General features: G+C 36.8%; 2 protein-coding genes across 4 annotated transcripts; both read left to right on the forward strand.

The window, feature by feature from the left end:
- Positions 1-745: 745 nt before the first annotated feature.
- LOC125498900 (uncharacterized) lies at positions 746-4,921 on the forward strand. Its single transcript, XM_048647221.1, has 2 exons — positions 746-1,653; positions 1,891-4,921. The coding sequence occupies exons 1-2, from the start codon at positions 746-748 to the stop codon at positions 4,919-4,921; spliced, it is 3,939 nt and encodes a 1,312-aa protein (XP_048503178.1).
- A 220-nt stretch (positions 4,922-5,141) lies between these two features.
- LOC104895391 (uncharacterized) lies at positions 5,142-14,198 on the forward strand. Of its 3 annotated transcripts, XM_010681883.4 has the most exons (8): positions 5,143-5,306; positions 5,676-5,738; positions 5,836-6,019; positions 8,675-8,748; positions 10,616-10,765; positions 11,169-11,454; positions 12,453-12,686; positions 13,370-14,198. In XM_010681883.4, exons 3-8 carry the CDS (start codon positions 5,873-5,875, stop codon positions 13,733-13,735), a joined length of 1,257 nt encoding a protein of 418 aa, XP_010680185.2. In that variant the 5' UTR covers positions 5,143-5,306; positions 5,676-5,738; positions 5,836-5,872; the 3' UTR covers positions 13,736-14,198. The 3 variants fall into 3 exon arrangements, with proteins under 3 accessions (XP_010680186.2, XP_010680185.2, XP_048502017.1); XM_010681884.4 differs by lacking the exon at positions 5,676-5,738 and having other exon boundaries at positions 5,142-5,306; XM_048646060.2 differs by lacking the exons at positions 5,143-5,306; positions 5,676-5,738 and having other exon boundaries at positions 5,890-6,019; positions 8,644-8,748.
- The last annotated feature ends 7,152 nt before the right edge of the window (positions 14,199-21,350 follow it).

The following is a 21,350-nucleotide window of genomic DNA, read 5'->3' on the forward strand; positions in this document are numbered from 1 at the left end:
CCCATTGCCAAAACTGTTGAATTTCAAACACAGGGGACGCGTTTCTCGGCTCTTGCAGAGCCTATTCAGGAGGAGTTAGTTAGGCCGGAGATTACGGAAGGAGGGGAGATTGGAGTCACGTCCAGTTTGGAGCCTGTTTCGCAAGATCATATCAATCTAGGAGATTCTTCTCAATCTTTCCCTAATCCTCCGCTAATTCCGCAATCTTTTAATGCTGGGCCGAATCCGAAATCTATCCTAAAAAGCTCGAAGGTTGCCATAAAATCCAAGCCTAATATGGAAAAGAAAAAAATTGCCCGTCCTTCTAGGGCTCCAGTGCTTAGTGAGACTACAACTGTGAAAGACACCCACACGCTAAAAAAGCCATCCCATACTTCTTTCCCTGGAAAAGAGAACTTCAACGCCACCAAAGAATTCAACACCAGACTTGACACCCATGACCACCAACGAAAGGTGCATCCTCAGCCAGTCAACATTCCCATGGGATCTTCATCCCCCCCAAGTTGTCCTACTTCAAATCCCCCCGGAGAAAACACTATTCGTGGGTCAGACTATGGAGCAACCCTACCACTTAGTGGCGAACCACCTGACCCATCAACTCGAAGTTGTCTTCCAAACGTGGGAGGAGCCTCCCCCAGCAGACCCCGAACTGGTGGTCATGGCCTCAATTCCCAATGAAGTCGCCCGACTTATGAGACTCCTAAGTCAAGCATACGTAAGTACTTTACCTTCTATACCCGTTTTTATGGAAGATAGATTCCCTCATAGTCCACATGATCCCCTGCCTATTTCCTGCATGATTTGGAATGTCCAAGGGGCAGGTAGTAAAGCTTTTTTGAAAGCTCTAAAAGAATTAGTTAAAGGTCATAAACCTAATGTTTTAGTGCTAGTTGAAACTCATATGGGAGGTGCTCAAGCAGACAAAATAGCCTCCATACTTAAGTTTACTGGCCATACTAGTGTGGATGCCGTAGGTTTCTCGGGTGGAATTTGGGTATATTGGATGAAAGAGCTTGTCACAATTGACCCTATTCATAAGCATGATCAGTATATCACTATGCTGATTTCTAGAGTTGGTGCCCTCCCTTGGTATTTTTCCGCCATATATGCAAGTCCTGACCCCTCGAAACGTCAAGTGTTATGGCAAGAACTTCGGGATTTTGCGGCAAATAACAATAAACCTTGGTTGCTCGCTGGCGACTTTAATGAAACAAGGTTTCCCTCGGAACGGAGTAGTTCCTGTCGCGAAACTACAAGACGCTCTCATGAATTCAATGCTTGGATTGATGATCTCCAGTTATTAGAGATCGAATTTTCTGGAGCCTCGCACACTTGGGCGAGGGGTCGTTCTCCGAAAACAAGACAAAGTGCTCGTTTAGACCGGGCTCTTTGTAATGGCTCTTGGAGTATGCAGTTTGATAGGGCTAAATTGCGCCACTTACCCGCGATTCAATCTGATCATAGCCCGTCATTCATATCACCGAATGGGTTTGCACCTGTACAGGAAATTAATCGCCCTTTCAAATTTCAGGCTACATGGCTTACCCATGAAAACTTCCAGGAATTTGTGAAAGATAAGTGGAATCCGGATAGTCCCTTAATCCCCTCGTTGGAAAAACTAGCGCATGATCTGAAAAATTGGAATAAGGAAGTGTTTGGAAATATATTTCATAAAAAAAAAAGGTTACTTGCTCGTATTTCAGGGGTTCAAGCTGCACTATCCCGCACCAATTAACGCGGGCTTCTTAAGTTGGAAGCTCGTTTGCGGAGAGAGTTGGATGAGATACTCGAAAGGGAAGAAGTTTTGTGGTATCAAAAATCTCGATTGGATTGGCTTAGTAATGGTGACCGTAACACTTCTTTTTTTCACCTAAGTACTATTGCTCGCAGATGGCGTAACTCTATAACCACTATCCAGGATGATTCGGGTCATTGGCTGCATGATAAAGCTCAAGTCAAATCGCTCTTTGTGGACTATTTTACTAATCTGTTTACGGAAGAAGGGGGGGCTGACTTGCAGGCGGTCCCGCGGGACATCTTTCCCGAGCTTCATCACAGTGATTGGGCGAGCTTATGTCAACCGTTTGTCACGACTGAGATTGATATTGTGGTCCAAAATATGAGCTCTCTCAAGGCCCCGGGTCCGGACGGTTTCCAGGCTCTCTTTTACCAAAAAAATTGGGAGCTTGTTGCAAAAAATGTGTACAATATGGTCATGGCGGCTTTACAAGGTAAGGGACTTCCGGCTGGCTTGAATGACACTTTTATTGCCCTTATCCCGAAGGTGGAGCACCCTGAAAAAGCAGCGCAGTTTCGGCCTATCGGCCTTTGTAATGTTGGTTACAAAATCATAACGAAGGTCATTGTTAATCGATTGAAACCTATCCTCCCTAAACTAATATCCAATACTCAATCAAGTTTTGTACCGGGGCGACAAATAACAGACAATATCGTAATAATGCAAGAAGTGCTTCATACAATGCGTCGCAAGCAAGGAACTAAAGGTTACATGGCCATTAAAATTGATTTTGAAAAGGCTTATGATCGACTTCGATGGTCGTTTATTCGGGACACTTTACTTCAGATGAACCTCCCTCTGCTGCTTATTAATATAATCATGGAATGTGTTACCTCTGCGTCGCTTCAGGTTCTTTGGAATGGAGAGCCTACCGAGAAATTCCAGCCAACGAGGGGTATACGACAAGGAGACCCTCTTTCACCATATTTGTTCGTTATGTGTATGGAGCGGCTGTTTCAAACCATAGAAGAGGCTATTGTGGAGAATCGGTGGAAACCTATCTATGCTAGCAGGAATGGGCCGAAATTATCCAATCTATTTTTTGCTGATGACATTGTTTTATTTGCTGAGGCCTCGCAAGACCAAGCTCAAGTTGTTCATGACTGCCTTCGACGGTTTTGTTTAGCATCGGGACAAAAAATCAGTCTCCCGAAGTCTCGAGTGTACTTCTCGAAAAATGTGGATAGGGAGACTCAGAGCATTATAAGCAGGGCTCTCGATATTGAAGCTACTGAGGATTTGGGTCTCTATTTGGGCATGCCCACACTCACTAGCGCAGTTACTAAGGAAAAATTTCAATATATTTGTGAAAGGATTGATCGGAAACTCATGGGGTGGAAAACTAAATATCTATCTCTTGTGGGTCGCATCACACTTGCTAAGTCCACTTTGACAACGCTGGCTAACTACCCTATGCAGGTCACAAAATTACCTCGTTCTATTTGTGATGAGGTGGATAAAAAAGTTCGCAAATTTATCTGGGGGGGATCAGACGAGAAGCAAGGGGTTCACCTCATTGCATGGGAAAATCTCCAAAAAAGATACGAGCAAGGTGGACTTTCGATCCCTTCTGCGAGACAGGCCAACTCGGCATTCCTTACTAAACTGGGGTGGAGGATTCTTACGGAACCCAATGCATTATGGGCTCGAGTACTTCGTGCAAAATATTGTCATGGGCGATGTGATGTGGATATGTTTGTACCTAAAGCTGGGATGTCTCATGTCTGGAGGGGTATAACGGAGAATTCAAAAATTCTATGTGAAGGTCTTCAGGTGGCGGTGGGAAATGGTCGCTCCACTCTTTTTTGGGACCATCGCTGGGCCACGCCACAGCCGCTTATTGACCTCGCTTCCTCCCCGGTGCCGGATGAACTACTAGGGAATACGGTGGAAGAAATGTGGGAAGTGGGTCAGGGCTGGAAATGGGATCTTTTCGGTCCATATTTACATCAAGATGTGCTGCGAAGAATCCATTCCTTTGCGATTAAAGAAGATACGGATATTGGAGATCTTCTTTACTGGCGAGACGGGAAAAAGGGCAAATTCACCATTAAGTCTGCCCTTTGTTTAATGAGGAATGAATCTGATTTAATTGACGATAATTGTTGGAAACTTGTTTGGAGTGCTCCGGTTCAGCAGCGCATTCGAGCCTTTTTATGGCTTGTGTGTCATGACCGATTGCTGGGTAATGCAACTCGCTTTAAGCGTCGAATGACTGATGATCCTAAATGCTTTGTATGCGGTGCAGATGAAGAAACCACACTACATATGTTAAGAGACTGCCCTCTAGCTCGTATGGTGTGGAAACTACTTGGAGGACCTGCTGCCTCGCGGGATTTTTACGTGAAAACATTGAAGAATTGGGTGACTTCGAACCTCGACCATCAAGACAGCACAGATTATCCAATTTGGGCCACTCTTTTTTGTCTCTCCATTTGGTGGATTTGGAAATGGCGCAACTGCATTGTTTTTGGCAGAAATAACGAAGTCCCTCAAGATATTGGTGGGTTTTTGCAGGTTCGCTATGACGAGACTCGTAGGAGTATTGAGAGGGCACTGGGCTTTACTTCTTCGGGTGTGGCAATTCGTCGAGAGATGATTGGGGTCAGGTGGAGGCATCCCCCGATGGATTTCTATGTGCTCAACACAGATGGTGCTGCTAAGGGGGCTCCCGGTCTTGCTGGTGGGGGCGCGATTATTCGGGACCACCGGGGAGGATTCGTATCAGCTTTATCCCTTAATTTTGGTATCTGCAGCTCCTTTAAGGCGGAGGTGATGGCCTTGAGCAAAGGTTTGGAGTTAGCTAAAGAGCTCCAAATTGCCCAACTCCAGATTCAATTGGACAACCTAGCGTGTGTCCAGATGCTAAAGGCGGGAGATAGTGGGCGCAATGAATGTACGCATATTATGAATCATTGTCTTCAACTGATCCAACATGAGGGATGGATTGTGCACGTGGAACATGTTTATCGTGAAGGAAACAAGGCTGCTGATTGGCTTGCTAATCTTGGAGTGAACCAACTCCTCCCTATTTCTGTTTTTTCGTCTGCTCCTAGGGGTCTTAGTAGTATCTTAGATGAGGATTTGAGGGGAGTTGCAACTCCTCGGTCTGTTCCTCCGTAGTTCAGTTTATTTGGTTTGGTTGGTTTTGTTTTTCTTTTTCTTTGGCGCCTGTGCCTTCCTTAGAAACAAAAAAAAAAAATTAATTTATTCCCTATTCCTTTTGGTTTAATTAACTTATTACATACCCAATATAATTGTAACATTAAATCTCATATGACATATCCTTGTAAATTAATTCCCCTACAACAAAGGTGGTGTATATAATAATTTCACTCTTCCCTTTATTGTAATGTTTTTCAAGGCTGGCAAACTCATCCCTTTCCTCTACGCAATATCTTTCTTTCTCTCTCCTAAATCTTCTGTGTTTCGTTGTTCTGCAGAAGCCGCCATTTTTGCTTTTGCTTATTCTTACTTCGTGTTTGAGATCTACTCTCTCTCATTTTAGGTTAGCGCTTTTTTTATTTTATTATTTACAATTGCAATTTCTTTTCGCTACTGTAATCGCTTCAATTTTGATTTTATTTTTTCTCGAATTAATTTGGCTGTAGTTTTTGAATTATATTGTGTAATTTTGGTTATTTTTGTTGTAAATTTGAATATCATGTTGAATTATGTTTATATGTTGTTTGAAATTTATTGTCTTCATAACTTCATTTCGTCTGTTAATGGTTTAATTGTTTCGCCCTAATGTGTTCTGCTCGAGTTTAGGTTTTTTTTTCCAGTTTTTATGATGATTTAGGGTTTAGTGATCAGAGTTTTTGCTTCGAGAAATGACGGTTGATTTTGAATTGTTCATTGATTTGTTGTTTTTTAGATTTGTGAACTTGCGCGGCAATGCGAAAGGTGGATGTATTGAGTAGAATAAGTTGAGATTTCGGTGTGTATTTTAATTGATTTTTTTTTTTGTGCATAATTTGGCTGTTCAGTGTAATTATTGGAAGTTAGGTGCTCAATTTTTGATATTGTAAATGAAGGTTTTCAGTGGATGAATTTTTGCTGGAGAAGATAAAAATGGTTCTTTTATACTATGTCATTATTGCACTGCCGTGCACAGTTGGAGCAATTGCTCTGGCGATTTTTCACATATACCGGCATCTCGTAAATTACACGGAACCTACATTCCAGAGATATATAGTTCGTATCATCTTCATGGTTCCGGTGAGTGCACCATTTCTTTCTAATTGGGCCTTTTTGCTTCTGTAGTGGTAGACGTCTGTTTGTCGACTGATTTATTTTGTTTTTGTGATTGATGATATGGTCGTTCTGGTATAGCAATTGCGACTAGTGTTATGCTAAATTATGGATTTGTTATGGAGCAGTTTTCCCTACCAGTAGTAACTTTAGTATGTTAGTATTTAACATATTGTTTGGAACATTAGGTAGTTCTTCGTTACATTCGGAGGATTGCATCATTCATCCGATCTTGGCGTTTAGATGCTGTAACTTACAAAGGTGTTTCTCAGTAAATTCTTTTCTACACGAAATGTAGCTTGTTGGTGCATATTTCCAAGTTTCATGGCAACTTTTCCTGTAACCCCTTTATCCGCTTGTATTTGTAACGTATAGAGCTTCTCAAAGGGGATTGGTAGACGATGTACACATGGAATGGGAATTTATAAATAGGTTTTCTTTCTTTACATTGAGATCGATAGGTTTTTTCAGAGTCTAGATGTTTCTTCATCAATCATTATGACAGTGGGAAGAACTTGTGGAAGGTGCTTTGCTTTTGGATTGTAGTTGCTAAAGGAACTAAGGAACATCCTGTAGTCACCCTTCTCATATGATTTACTTTTGAAGTGGTCATTTTGACATTATGGTTTGGGTTTCTTGTTGGCGAGAACTCATCGTTCCATGCAAAATCCTTGTTGCGTTCATTTTTTCTGGTCAAAAGGCGACTTTTTGATACTTTTCAGGATCAGAACAGGCTAGTCTAAGCTTTACTATGTGTAATATTTTACTATAACATGGACTACTACTCTACCAGGAATATGGCTGGTTGGAGTTCCTCGGGATGCTCTTTGTTATGCTTGTGTTCCCATTGCATATCAGACCAAGGGTTTCCACTTATGTCACCATTGAATTGGAGAGACATGTATTCATCTTTTTTTGCATTCTATCCCATTTGTGGCACATATTGTTTGGAATAAAGGGTATGAGGATTTTTTCGGTACTTCTTTTGGAGCCCTTTAGGTGAATTCTGGTGGCTTGACAGGATTTTGGCAAAATTTATGAGATGATATGCTTTGATTATGATTTGAGATGATTGTTGGAACTTGGAACACAATAAGAGAGATATAATCTATATAGTCATCGAGTTGTTCTTCTCACATCTCTGTTGAACTTGCATATGGGGCTTCTTCAAGGTAATTGGCGGGCCCTTTTGTATTATTAGTTCATAATTTTTTTGTAATATTCCTAGTCCTCTACATGATGTAGTTTGATCACCTAGTGATTGTCTTTCTGTATGTGTGTTTGTAGGCAGAAAAAAAGATTAAATGAATCTCCATAACAGTAGATTTTAGACCCTGCTTTTAATACTATGACCCCTGAAGAAGAAAAGGTCCTTAGTCTCAAGGTGTTCATCCAGAAGCTCCTATTTATAGTGTTTTAGGATCTAATGCAGAAAAATTAGTCAATGTTATCATGAAGTGCACCAAATTTATTGTCTGTGACTAATGAACAACGAAGGGCCCATAGTCTAAAGGACTTGTGGTTATGCTGACACATGAGGGCCTGAGGCTGTAGCCAAAGTCAAAATAGATGGAAATTTCTGAAATTTATTAATTTTTTTTTTTTGGTCTAAGATGTTCGTCTTTGTGATCTGGATGCAAAAAAAGCTGCATCTCTGCTTTCTGATTAATAGTCATGATCTGGAGTTGCAGCTAGGAGAAGTATGATTCGTTTCATACTTTCAAGCTTTTGGAAATTGGTGGTTTGATTATCGTGAAACAAGAATATACCATATATGTAGGAGCTAAATGTTTCTGTAGGATGTCCTCAGTTAAAGCCTTAAAAGTTGGATGGGTCATAGAATTAAATTTATTGGACACTGAAAATTCAATGTAATATAACTGCCATCAATTTATTGACCAAGTAGATTTCAAAACGTTCCTAAGTTTCCTAATAGGTCAGCTTTTGTCTGCTTGATATTGCTAGAGTTTTTTTTTTATATCTTCAAATATGTCTCTTACATATCGTGCTCTTGTTTCTCCTTTTGGTAGGCCCTTACTTCCAAAATGATGCAGTACTTACTAAAGTTATTTGCTCGTATAGATGCTTTGCGTGTCTAGTCATTTTTGTCTAAGCATTTGGAAGAGAACATTCTTTACAAGGATGCACAATCTTATGTATCGTTGAACGTTTAGTATATTTCCTAAATATAATCGCAACCGTTTGACTTTTGCACTGTTTACATCTCCTACTTTCACCATATCTATTTGCCTATATAAAAAGAAATGTTAGTATATAATGTGTTGTTGGATTTGTGTCAACGATTAATTTCAAAATATCAAGTGTTTATAATTTATACTAGTAGATCCTTGAAGATATTAAGATTCAAAGTTGTACGTTGGCAAGTGTGAAATTTAAACTTTTGCGATTCAATTAGGACACAGGTAGTATCGCTTATCAAATTTGGGTTATAATTTTCATATTATGTTGTTTGTCTTTGCTCCCCAATCATACACCTTAGCATTAACATCATACTAATTTTGCAATCTGCTGTCTCCTTTTGCTCCTTCCAATTTTCTTTGACTTGTTGGTTTATATCTATGGTGTACCAGCTTTACCTTATCTCGGAACTTGTATGAACAGGTCTACGCGCTGATGTCTTTCTTAGCCTTGGTCATGCGTGATAGAGCGATATATTTTAATTCTCTAAGAGAAATGTAAGTATAGACTTTATAGCTATAATGTATTTTACCTTTTGTTTTCCAGTTATGTTTCAACTATATTGCATTTACTCTCATCCTATTTCACATTCTTGGTCTCGTTAACTTGATCAAAGGGAGAGATGCAAGAATAAATGCTTTTTACATAATTTTCAGTTTCTTTTGGCTAAAAGGAATATTTGGAGTAGTTGTTTTTGCTTTCCTTTTCTTCCACAATTATCATTACACATGCATATTATTATTGAATAAATCTGAATTATCAAAGTTACTTAGACTTTGAGTCTTGAATCTTTTAATATTCTCAATGAAGTTCTCCTTCTGTTCCCAAAACAGGAATAGTAGAAAAAAATTGCCAAAAAAGTATATACTCCTTCTATTCGCTAACCGTCTGAATCTTTTCTTTTTTTGTTCTAAATTAGTTTGAACACTTTCAATAAAAAAAATATTTAATACCACACTGCAACTTATCTCCTTAAATTACTTATGCCAACAAATGTTTAGATCTTTTTGGGACGGATGGACTAACAAGTAACTCACGAGATCCAAGAAAAGGATTATGTAGCAATAATTCTGGGATGAATGAAGTTCAAATGTCTCAAAATATATTAATTCTATTTGAATCTTCTCTTGGAAGTATAAGTTAGAATGTCGAATCTTATTGAAGAATAAAAGTATAGTTGTTAGGTCATTTCATACCATATATAGGTTATTTTATACATTCGCATAGCTAACAGTCAACTCAGCTATCACCCAACCTTTAATGTGATCTGCTATCGGTTATACTATAAGCTAATTTCCAAACGCCATATTCATTCCTGTGTTTGTCACATGTTTGAAAGGAGTCCCTTTTCGGGTTTGAGAATTTTGAGTAATTTACATGAGGACCATCAGTTTGCTTGTAATTTCTTTTTGGGCCACCAAAATGACCAAAGTGCTGAGGAAGGACTATGGGGTGGGGCCTCATGGGGGTGGGAGTTGAAGTGTTGCAGCTATTATATCATTTGCAATTGATTCTTAGATAAGTAAAAGTGCATAGACGGTTCAAGTTGGCTGAGCTAAGTGGTTTTGTTGTGTCCTCTGATCTACCTAGAGTCAGTCCGTACAAAGGGAATCCAGTACTATATTTCAAACGGATGTGAGACTTCCAATGATATGCTGGACTAGTCTTTACCCTTTACTTTAGTTGTCCGAGCTTGCCTTTGTTGTTGATATGTTGATACCATATTCTTAGCATTAGGTGTTCATATATGTTGGAGCACTTTATTTATTCCAAGACTGCTTTTGTGGTTTCTTTAACTGAGTGTCTCGGCCATGGTTCTAAATCTCGTTCGCAATCGGCTGGTTGCTGTCGCAATAACAGCCTGGAACCACTTTATCGGGCAATGAAGATGGTTTGCATCTGTTGTGACCCTATAAGCAGTGTTAACTAAATTCCCTAATTCCCCCGCGAATCGCGAATTGAGAAAAGCGAATTATGGTCGGTTTTGGTTCACTTTTGGCGAATTCAAAAGGCGAATTAGATAGCGAATTAGGTAACACTGCCTATAAGCTTAAAAATATTTACAATGCAATCACAATGCGGTGATTTGACTGGAATTTAATACCATGGTTTAAGCACCTTTTGTCGGGAGACAATGTTTGATATTCAGAGTTCTGCATACTTTCACCATGGAACATGCATCATATGCTAGATAAGTTTTGAAGGCTGAATGCTGCTCTCTGAAAGGGTTCTTGGTTCTATTTTACAAATTTCTGCTATCCTCTACTGGTTGTTTATTTGCCTCTTTTTGTAATATCCAGCATGGAATTAAGCTTGTCTATGCTCAATTCTTTCAAGCTAAAATTTTTGTTTTTGCTGTTCCAGATATGAAGCTTGGGTTATATATAATTTTTTATCCCTCTGCTTGGCATGGGTGGGTGGACCTGGGGCCGTTGTGCTAAGTTTGAGTGGACGAGTTTTGAAGCCTTCATTGTGTCTGATGACATGTTGCTTTCCTCCTATACCGCTGGATGGGTGAGTAATATGTGACTAAGTTCCTTTTTCGCACTTGAGTCATTTTACCGTGAAAATGTAGCAGCATATAGTGCAATATTTTATATGTAACTCTTTTTTTTTTTTTTGAAAGGATATGCAACTCTAACAACAAGAACTATAGTAGTGATTTTTTTTGACAAAGTACAGTAGTGGTTTTTTTTTTTTTTTTCGACGAAGTACAGTAGTGATGTTTAACAATATGTTATTAAGAATTGTACATAGCGGAGATTTTGAAAGATGCAGCTACTTTTAATCTGTATAGAATTTTGGTGGATTTTGTCAGTGTTGACTATTTTTTCTTGCAATGTCATTTTTAGTTAAGTGTAGCATTGTTCTGGTGGAATTATACATGTAACATTGTTGATGAATTGATTCTGTATAGGCGTTTCATTCGGAGGTGTAAGCAAGGTGGTCTGCAGTTTGTCATTTTGAAACCCATTTTGGTGGCTGTTACATTTATACTCTATGCAAAGGGAAAGTATGCAGATGGGGACTTCAGTGCTAATCAATCATATCTCTACCTCACCATTATATATACCATCTCATATTCTGTTGCTCTCTATGCATTGGCCTTGTTTTATTTGGCATGCCGAGATCTTCTTCAGCCTTTCAATCCTGTTCCTAAATTTGTCTTGATAAAGTCCGTTGTCTTCTTAACATATTGGCAGGTAATTTTTCTGATAACAGTGAGTTGTTTAGTTGCTTTGGTTTATTTAGAATCCAGGTGGAGGGTGTAGTGGGGATTGTGAATGAGTAGTTGTCAATGTAGTCCTTGCTTCTGTGGAGGTTGAAGGAAACATACCTGCACCAGAAGTGTCCCCCCCACTTTGGGTCCTTTGTTGATGTCATCATGCTTGATTACGTTATTGCAAAGGTGATTTGGTTTGTAAGTCAGTTGGAGAATCTTAGTGAAGTTCCATGGGTTTATGCTAAATTGCATCAATATTGTGATTATTGACTTGGGAAGAAAGGGTAAATGAATTCATGTGTATTACTACCATGTGATGGTAAAGTGGAGGTGCTTGAAAATTAGACAACTTCTTGCTTTCATATTTAGTTGGTCTAATACATGGTCAATGATGTCTTGAAAGTTGAAATTATGCATGTATGATGTTTATGTAAGTGATAAATACTCCCTTCGAATGACAATATATGATGCTTAAATGCTCAATGTTGGTGCAACGATTCAGCACTGTAGGAAAATTACTGTTACTTCATCATAATTTTTTTGTTGGAAAGTGGATATTCTATATAAAGGTGCTATATGGGGAAAAGCAAGTGTATCACTGGGAAATATACACTACATGCTTCATCGTTGACTAGAATGACTATATAGTACATTATTTTATATGCTTTATATTGTTTGAAAGGAATATAATTTATTTATTTTGTTTGATAAAATAACAATAATTGGTTCTCCTATTCTCCCCCCAATTATATCATATCAACTTCGGAATAGGGTGTGTATCATTATTTGGCTGTATATCTTATTGTGTGGCAAATTGAAGCGTTCCGAAGTCTGCTACTATGGTTGTCTATGATGCTGTGGTGCCTGGTATAGCTGTGCATAGATGCATCTTGTGGGAATTGGGACTTTGGGATATTGATTGGAACTATGATATGAATGATCTTCCATTTTCTCACTGTGAGCTGGGGTCTTTTGTAGGGTGTCCTGGTTTTTCTTGCTGCCAAGTCTGAATTCATAAAAAATTCGGAGGATGCTGCCGACTTTCAAAATTTTATTATTTGTGTTGAGATGCTCATGGCTGCCATTGGTCATTTTTATGCTTTCCCTTACAAGGAGTATGCTGGTGCAAATATCGGAGTCTCTCGTGGTTTGACAAGCAGCCTTGCACATGCATTGAAATTGAATGACTTCTATCATGATACAGTTCATCAGGTGAGTTTTATGTATGTGTTCATGTCCTCAATCATAATAAATCGAAAAGAAGTTACTATATGGTCAACATAAAGCCCAAAAAGAACACAGCTTGAGTTCTGAGGTTTAGCTGAAGTACTATGAAACAACAGTTTCTTCTTTGCACACCTTTAAAATTTAAGAACATCCTAAGATTAGTGTGGACTCTGGACCTTGATTTTAGCCGACGGATTTTGTCAAACCATTATTCAAGTCCCTGGATTCTGATGTATTCTAGCGTTTGTCAACTTAGTTCTGCCAAGTGCGTAGATCAACTGGTAGAGCTGGGCATGGGCTGGGTTGGAACGAGCCTGCTACCTTCTTGAGAGCCATGAGTGTTGACCGTGCATAGGCATCACGAAAATCAGCACAAGTACGATGAGCCAGCTCATGCATTTTTAAGTAAATCAACAAAAAGTCAATGGGCTCCTCGGAAAATGGGCACGAGCACAAAATGATGTTTTCTTGGCCTGTGCCCAGCCTGTTGCAGCCCAAGGCCCTCTGGCCTGACATGTGCCTAGCTCTAATATTCTGTTTTCTAGTGCTCCAGAACCTCTACATGGTAATTGGTATATTGCCAAACAATGAGGTTACGTGTATTAGAGATTTAAATGAGACCAAACAATGCTCTGGTAACTGATTTTCATCTATAACTAATTTTGCAGTTTGCCCCAACTTATCATGAGTATGTACTCTACAACCATGGTGAGGGTGAAGAAGGGCCAAGGAAGTACAGGTCACGTACTTTTGTGCCTACTGGACAGGAGATGGATGCTGTAAGAAGAAATAAACACTTGTATGGGAACAAGCTGGATGATATTCAACTCTCTAGCCAGTCATCTTCTGCCGTGAGCAGTCCCGAGAATCCTGTGGTTGGACAGAATACAACAAATTCAGAGAAGATGAATACTTCTCTTCTTGTTGATACCTCAAATTCTTTGTCGGTCTCATATGATATGACACTTATTGATCTAGACCTTCCCAGTTACCCTTCAAATGTTCCTGCAGTTAGTGAGACGACAAAAACATGACAAGTCTGAAACTGCCTGCTGGTAGCTAGCCAGATATTGTCGCACGTTGTAAGCGCCTTTGTTTTGAGATCAAAACCATCAATGACAAAATAGTGTGAATATATATTACCTGAAAAGCTTGCATGGTCTTTGATTCAAAAGGTAGGATTTGAGTTGCAATGTACCTGACTACCTTCTGCTGCCATGGTTTCATGGTCTTCGAGCTTTGTAAGTGAGTTAGGCTAGATATCTACACCTTGTGAAAAGAGTGCAATGGTCTTACTTTTCTTCTGGCATCCCTTAGTATAGGGAAATAGGTAAAAATTTGATCCCTATTAGATATCTTAATTGTTTGTTGTTTATGAAATTTCGTAGTACGGCCAAGCTATTCTTCGACGATGATCCCTTGGTGTTTGTTGGATCAGTGCGTAAGATCTAGCTCTCTTCCCTCCCTCTTAATAGATAGATTTGCACGGTTTTATCACCTCCTTGGCTTATTTCGTCTGTGCCTAAACTGCTCGGTTGTGCTGGTTAATTCTAACTTCTTTAATTTAAGATTTCATATAAATTTCGAAATTGTTGAATACTTGATGATGAGGCTCTTCAGTTGGAATTTTTGCAATCTTATATTTATTTCATGATACTCGATGGAATTTCCAAAAAATTAAATTAATTTCATGAAATCAATTTTATGGTTCAATATAATGATTCACAAAAGCTAATTCAAAATAGTTATTTCAGATAAAATGAATATCTGAGAAAAGTCAAATGGCTTCGTGCAAGACAGTTTGCACTGTGCAGTCCCAAACGGGAGATTGTTACATCTATCCACTGGTAGACAACCCATTAGAAATAGATAATTAAAAAATAAATAATTTTGCTGAGTTGGACTCTACTTATTATTAATGTCTATTTCTAATGGGTAGATCAATCAGTGGATAGACAGTTTTTTCCGGATAATCTAAAAATTTCGCTAATCGCTTAACTGACTGCATTGTGCTGACTGCTGATGCACCAACCATACTCATACATTAGCGTAGATAGCGCGAATTTGGGGTCATTTTTTACACGTTCACAAATGCATTCAACTATTAACTATCTAAAGACGGAGCAAGGCATCTTGAAAGAAGAACATTTCCCATTTCATGGAGCAATCAATTTTCACACTGGTCCTAGTCCATTAGGATCCAAGTCTATTCATCCTCTTCGATGATGATACATAAACTTGTAAACAAATGGCTGGAAGTTTGATGTTTAGTCGGATTATGCTTACAAGGATATATTTCAATTCCTTCCGTTTCTTTTTCTATTATCGGTAACATGTCCTACCTACTTTCTTCTCTTTTTACACCCATTTCGTTCATTTTTTATATTTTAACCCACTTTTTAGTTTCTCTCACACACTCTTTAGTTTCTCTTTTCACCTTTTCAATTTCTATCTCATATTTTTGTACTTCCTTCTTGAATCTCCCCCAAAATAAAGAAAGTAAATTAAAAAGAAACGACGGGAGTATGACGGTATTATACAAAACACACGATATATGAGATAAGTCATGCATCCCATGGCATTCATAATTAGTATGATGATAACAATAATAAAATTTGATAATGATAATATAAAATAATATGATGATACTAAAAACTAACAAGTGGTTATATATAAGTTTTTAGTTATACTTTATAAGTAAAAACAAGATAATCTTTTCACAACAGAAATTTCTTTTAAGTAGGAGGGTCAAGGCAGATAGAATGGCTTATAGTCATAGACTCATAGACAGGGGCGGAACTACCCTTTGATATATAGGGTAATTTGGAGATCACTCATGGTACACCCGAGTGTATCATGAGCATGGTACACCCAGGGGTATTTTTGTAATAAATTAGAACTTCAGGTGCTCATTTGACACTAAATTTGCTCATATGGGCATTTTGCTCATTTACCCATTTGCTCATTTTGCTCATTTTGTAATAAAAGTGTTTGCTCATTTTCTTAAATGTGTAAAAATGTTTGCTCATTTGTTCATTTTGCTCATTCGCTCATTTTGCTCATTTGTAGAAAATAGTCTTGGGTGTACCATGAGCATGGTACACCCAGGTGTACTATAAATATTCTCGGGTCATTTGACCCCGCTTAAATCTTGAATTGCAGTATTTCTTAGTTAAAATTTTAGTTTTATTTTTGTAAAATTAAAAATAATGAAAAAAAATAATTACACCCACTAATATGTTATTCTGGAACATGAACTTCTGATTAAAATCTATCGAACTCTAATTTTGGGCAGAATAGGTACGACGGGAAAGGAACAAAAGAATTGATGTACCTAACAAGGCTAACATATTAGAGTCATACACATTATATTAGAGCTCACGTCATTCCTTATTTTCTTAATAATATTTTACTCTTTCACTCCTCATATAGTCATATATATATGCATTGTTTCCTATTTTCTCATTGAACAGACAATAACTGTTCCTTCTTATATATATTCCTGTCCAAACCTGTAATCTAAATTATTTTGACCAAATCTTAATTAACTTTGTTATATTAAAAATTTAAGATTTCTGAAAAACATTTTCACCTTCTTCGTTTTAACACGCTAAAATTATAATGAAAATTTCTTAATATGCCTTTACAAACTAAGTGATGAAAATATACTACTATATGTCTATATGCATGGTACAAATAATACAATATTGTACAATGTATTTCTATTTTTTGCCCATATATTCAGGTCATATACTTGAATGCTTCCTAATTAATTGTAAAATATTGAGACCGGTAACATCTTAATCAATGGAGTCTACAGAGAGCATAATGTCAATACAAATTGTCATATAAAACTAATTGTTCATAAATAATAATTTATGGTAAGATGAAAATAACTAAATTCCGAACTCTGGTTTCAACTTTTGAAGAAACAAGAAAAACTAAACGTACAAACAATTTCCACAAACATATCTCTTTAACTCTCGTGGATGTTACATTACACATTAATTTGATGGCTAATTTGAATATGATTATCTTATCTGCAAAATAAAGTTATTGTTCCTTTTTTAAAAAATAAAATAAAGTCCATGAATGATCTTTCAGCTGGATAGCTTAGGAAAGAATCTGGTAATTGGATAATATGCCTTTTGATTGAAGTCACTTCAGCATTCATTGTATACATCATCCAAAATATGAAACAAGAAATTTACTTAAAAGATTTTGCGTCTCTTATCTTATCTCATCAACTTTTGCATGCATGTTTTTGATTTCCTACCAATAATACAGATTGATAAGCCTTTAAATCATAGACGACTGATGACTTTTATAGCACTTTATTTACGTGGTGTTCTGTTACATGCATGTATTTTGAAATTAGTTTGGTTGAATTGGAAACTCAAATAATACCAACTTTAAAGTTAAAGAAACAGGTTTCAAGATCAAAAGCCCTTATATCACGCAATCCAAGAGATTTAGAGGGATAGAGAGTTACATGAATCTGCCGTCCACGCAATTGAGTTCCTTCGTTTTTTTTAATTTGTACTCCCTCAGTCTCAAAATATAGTTCCCATTTCATTTTGCACAATCTCCAAGACGACCTTTGACCTATGATATTTTTTATTTCTTATTAGTAAAAAAATATAAAAAATTAATATTACGAATTTATACATTGAGATGAATCTAACAAGACCCCTCATGAAATATGTGTTTTTGTATACATTAGTAAGAATATTTGGTCAAAGTTTTTATAATTTGACTCCCAAAATAGAAATGGAAACTATATTTTTGGGACGGAGGGAGTACCTTTTGACCCTTTAACGATAAATAATGTGGGAAAAGGTGAAAAAGTAGTATTTTTAGGTGAAAAAACAGAAAAACAAACATAATAGTATTACTTTTTTTAGTGGAAAAAAAGAGAAACAAATATAATAAGTACTATTACTTTTTGGTGGGTCAAATCTCCTAATAAGGAAAGTTAAAACGATGTAGCAAGTAAAAGAAAATCAACCAATTAAGAAAAATATAGCAAATAAAAGACAAACGAAGGTGGTAGTTCCTAAAGATTTGCCTACCCATATGTCTCTTCTTTAATTTAATTGCTTTCTTGCTCATCCTCTAATTTTCTACTTAAACATACATGATTAGTTTTGGGTGTGAATTGTCATGGCTTTGTATATATAGCATGTGCAACGAGTAAAAAATCTGTGATCAGTCGGTCTTTAGGTAACATGTTAGATTGTTAAGGTTTGATATATCTGTTTAAGGGTAATTTTTTTACATTGTATTAATGTAAAATGTATAAACTAGTGAATTATTCTATTATTTTCATGATTCTAGGATGATTTATAATTTGCAACTTCTTTTTAAAGGTAAGATGAAAATTCCTTATATAAGTGGGGGGCACGAAATTAATTGAACCTTGTTACAAGAGTGGAAGAACTAAAGAAGGGCTCCTAACTAATTAGACCAAGTATAACTTGTATGTTGTTTCTAAAGATTACTTCAAAAAAAAAGATACACTTTGGGGTCAGATGCATTGTTGTCTAAAAACTTAACATAATAATAATTTTAGAAATAAAAAAAATACACATTTACGAGGCCTTTTTTATTTTTGCAAATAAAATAGTATACATTGCCAAAAAGTAGAAGGTTTTACAACTTATTGTCATAATCACCTTCAAAAATTAAGTTTGAAATCTATCTTATCTAAAGGTTTGATCAAGTGAACATGTAAAGTGAAATCAAGGTTGATCAAGTCCGACTAATATTAGGTCCAATATGTCCGGTGTAAATAAATTCAGGTGGAATAAACACATCTTAACTCAAGTACGTATTTATTAATAAGAAAAGTTGTCCTAGAGACCTAGACACTCTTCATGTGCCTGGGTAATAAATAAGAAGAAGCGTTATCATGTCATCGATCACTAGCTCTGACAAACTAGTAAAAGTTGTCATCTTGAGAAGACGGGTCACACACCTGGTTTTGGTGGGTGAGTCTCCCAACAAGAGTTTCTGCATATGATGAGGCTCGAACTCGAGACCTCCCTTAAGCGACATCAAGCTGCTTACCACTTGAGCCAACTCTTGTTGGTAGTATAGGCCTTGTTTGGTTGTATATAGGAAGTCATACTTCCTAGGAAGTTATTTTTTCCATGTATTTGAAATTCCTAGGAAGTGTAAAGTTGTGTTTGGTTGATAATGAGAAGTTTACCTAGGGGGGCCTAGGTAAGTAACTTCCTCCATTTTGGAGGAAGTAGAACTTCCTAGGAAGTGCAACTTCCCATGGTTTTGCCAACCAAACAACTGCATATACTTCTACTTCCTAGAAATTTGCACTTCCCATGCTTTGTTTTGTCAATCAAACAAGGCCATATATATACAGCTTAGCTAGGTTAGCTCTTTTAACCATCTTGAGAAATACCGTAAGATCCACATAATAGGATTCGAAAGTCTATTTACTGTTTAAACTTAGTAGTAACTTCAGGCATCTAATCTAGCTAATCATCGAACTCTAAATCTTTAGAATTTAGAGGTAAAATAAATAAGTGAAAGTATTGGGTCAGACCGTCTGACCAATACTTACTGTCAGACGGGCTGAGCCCAATACTCAAATGGCCTTAGTAAGAGAACGCAGACTTCGCCGCCCTTCTTTCCCTTCACCCCTCCCTCCTTATTCTCACTCAACCACCACTAACTCCGTCGCATCCCACAAACACCATTTACGCACCCATATTGAGGACTGAGGAAAGAGAAAATGTCGCGGGAAAAACCCACCTCAGTTACACCACTACCTGCGGAGGTGGCAGTAACACAGTAAGATGATTATGATTTTTTTTTTGTCATGCTCTACGCAAATATTCCCAACCCCTATTCTCTTACTTCTGGCCAGTTATTTCCCTTAAGCAGACGAAAAAGGTTATATAAACTTGACACTTCAGGTTTATGTTACTGACACTCTCACGCACATATTGCCAAAAAAATTGCAGAACCAAGTAGGCAGGTTAGCCTTACAGATGATGATTCCTGACTATAGCTAGAGATTATTAATATGTCCAGCAGAGCTGATGTCGTCAATCTCATGTTTTACACATTTCGCTAATATCACATCCATTGAAGGCATTACTAAAGACTGCTAATAATGATTCGGGCTTTGTTGTTCTACACCTCATAAACATCAGAGACGATAAATAAAGCAAGGTTAGCAATCATGGAACTCGCCAACATGATAAGTAAAGAAGCATAAGACTGAAAGAATGATGAAAGATGAAGACTCCTTCAATCCATTGATTAGTAAAACACCAGAACTACATATATATTGACAACCTAATGCATAAGTCAGAGATGGGTGAGGTTGAGGAGAGTGAAGGTCAGTTGGTTTTTGTATTGTTTCAGTTAGTTTTTGTATTCTTTCAGTTCATTTTTTATTTCTTTCAGTTGGTCTTTTTATTCTTTCAGTTAGTTCTTTATTTCTTTCAGTTAGTTCTTTATTTCTTTCAGTTGGTGTTTTATATGTTTCAGTTGGTGTTTAAAAATACTTGAAACCAACTGGAAAAAAAAAGACTAACTGAAAAAAAAATGAATACCTGAAAAAAAAATGAAGACTACCTGAAAAAAAATGAAGACTACCTGAAAAAAAATGACCTAAGTTACTTTCATTTAGACCTAAGTTACTTTCAATTAGACCTAAGTTACTTTCATTTAGAGGTAACTTACTTTCTTTTAGACTAACTGAAAAAAATGAAGACTAACTGAAAAAAAATGAAGACTACCTGAAACTCAAGTGAAGTGGTCCGACGGGCTGATTATGTCGGACGAGTCCGACACAATACGAACTCAATAAATAATTATCAAGTAAGTCTTGTATATTAAATTGTGTTTAGTATATGGGTACTAGCTAATTTTTTTCATATATATTTTCCAAAAACTTTATCTCAATTCTTAATCTAGGAAGGCTGAAAATTACCAAGTGACAAACATATAAAACCAAACCATGAATTATCTGAATAATCCTCGACAGTTTGAAAGGTGTGCATAAATAGTTGATTAGTTCCCTTTCACATTGATTCAATAACTATATTAGTTGTACACGGTAAAAAGTTGATATTGAGAGTTGACCGTAATAAGCTAGCTACTCCCATGAGTAGGTAAGAATGAAAAACTTGTCCTATCTGACTTTGACGCCATCAGATTCATTGATAACTTTAGACGTACAAGTGGTAAAATCAATGAAAACGTGCTTATATTTACTAACCTCTCTCATTATAGACTAATTATTGAGTTTTAAATCAAAAATACTTTCTCTGATACTACTAATTATTGAGTTTTAATAACTTTAGATAGGTAATACACTAAGGAAAATGATATATGTAGCCCTTAGGGCTATGTATAAGAAGTTTAAAATAGAAATAAAAATTTGAATCAAACATTTATTATCTTAAATGATGTGAAATTTTGTCATGAATTCATAAATTATTTCCATTTTAAGACATGTATTTAATGCTTATATGTACATATAACAATTACTACAAAGGGTCAAAGTCTTCTGATTAAAGTTTAACTAAAATTTTCCAAATGAGCAAAATAATAAAACAAATATAAAGAGATCATATATTCATATAATCATATGTGCAATAATATCCTGGTTTACTT

The sequence above is a fragment of the Beta vulgaris genome, chromosome 6 (genome assembly GCF_026745355.1).
Source record: "Beta vulgaris subsp. vulgaris cultivar EL10 chromosome 6, EL10.2, whole genome shotgun sequence".
Taxonomy (NCBI): Eukaryota; Viridiplantae; Streptophyta; class Magnoliopsida; order Caryophyllales; family Amaranthaceae; genus Beta; species Beta vulgaris.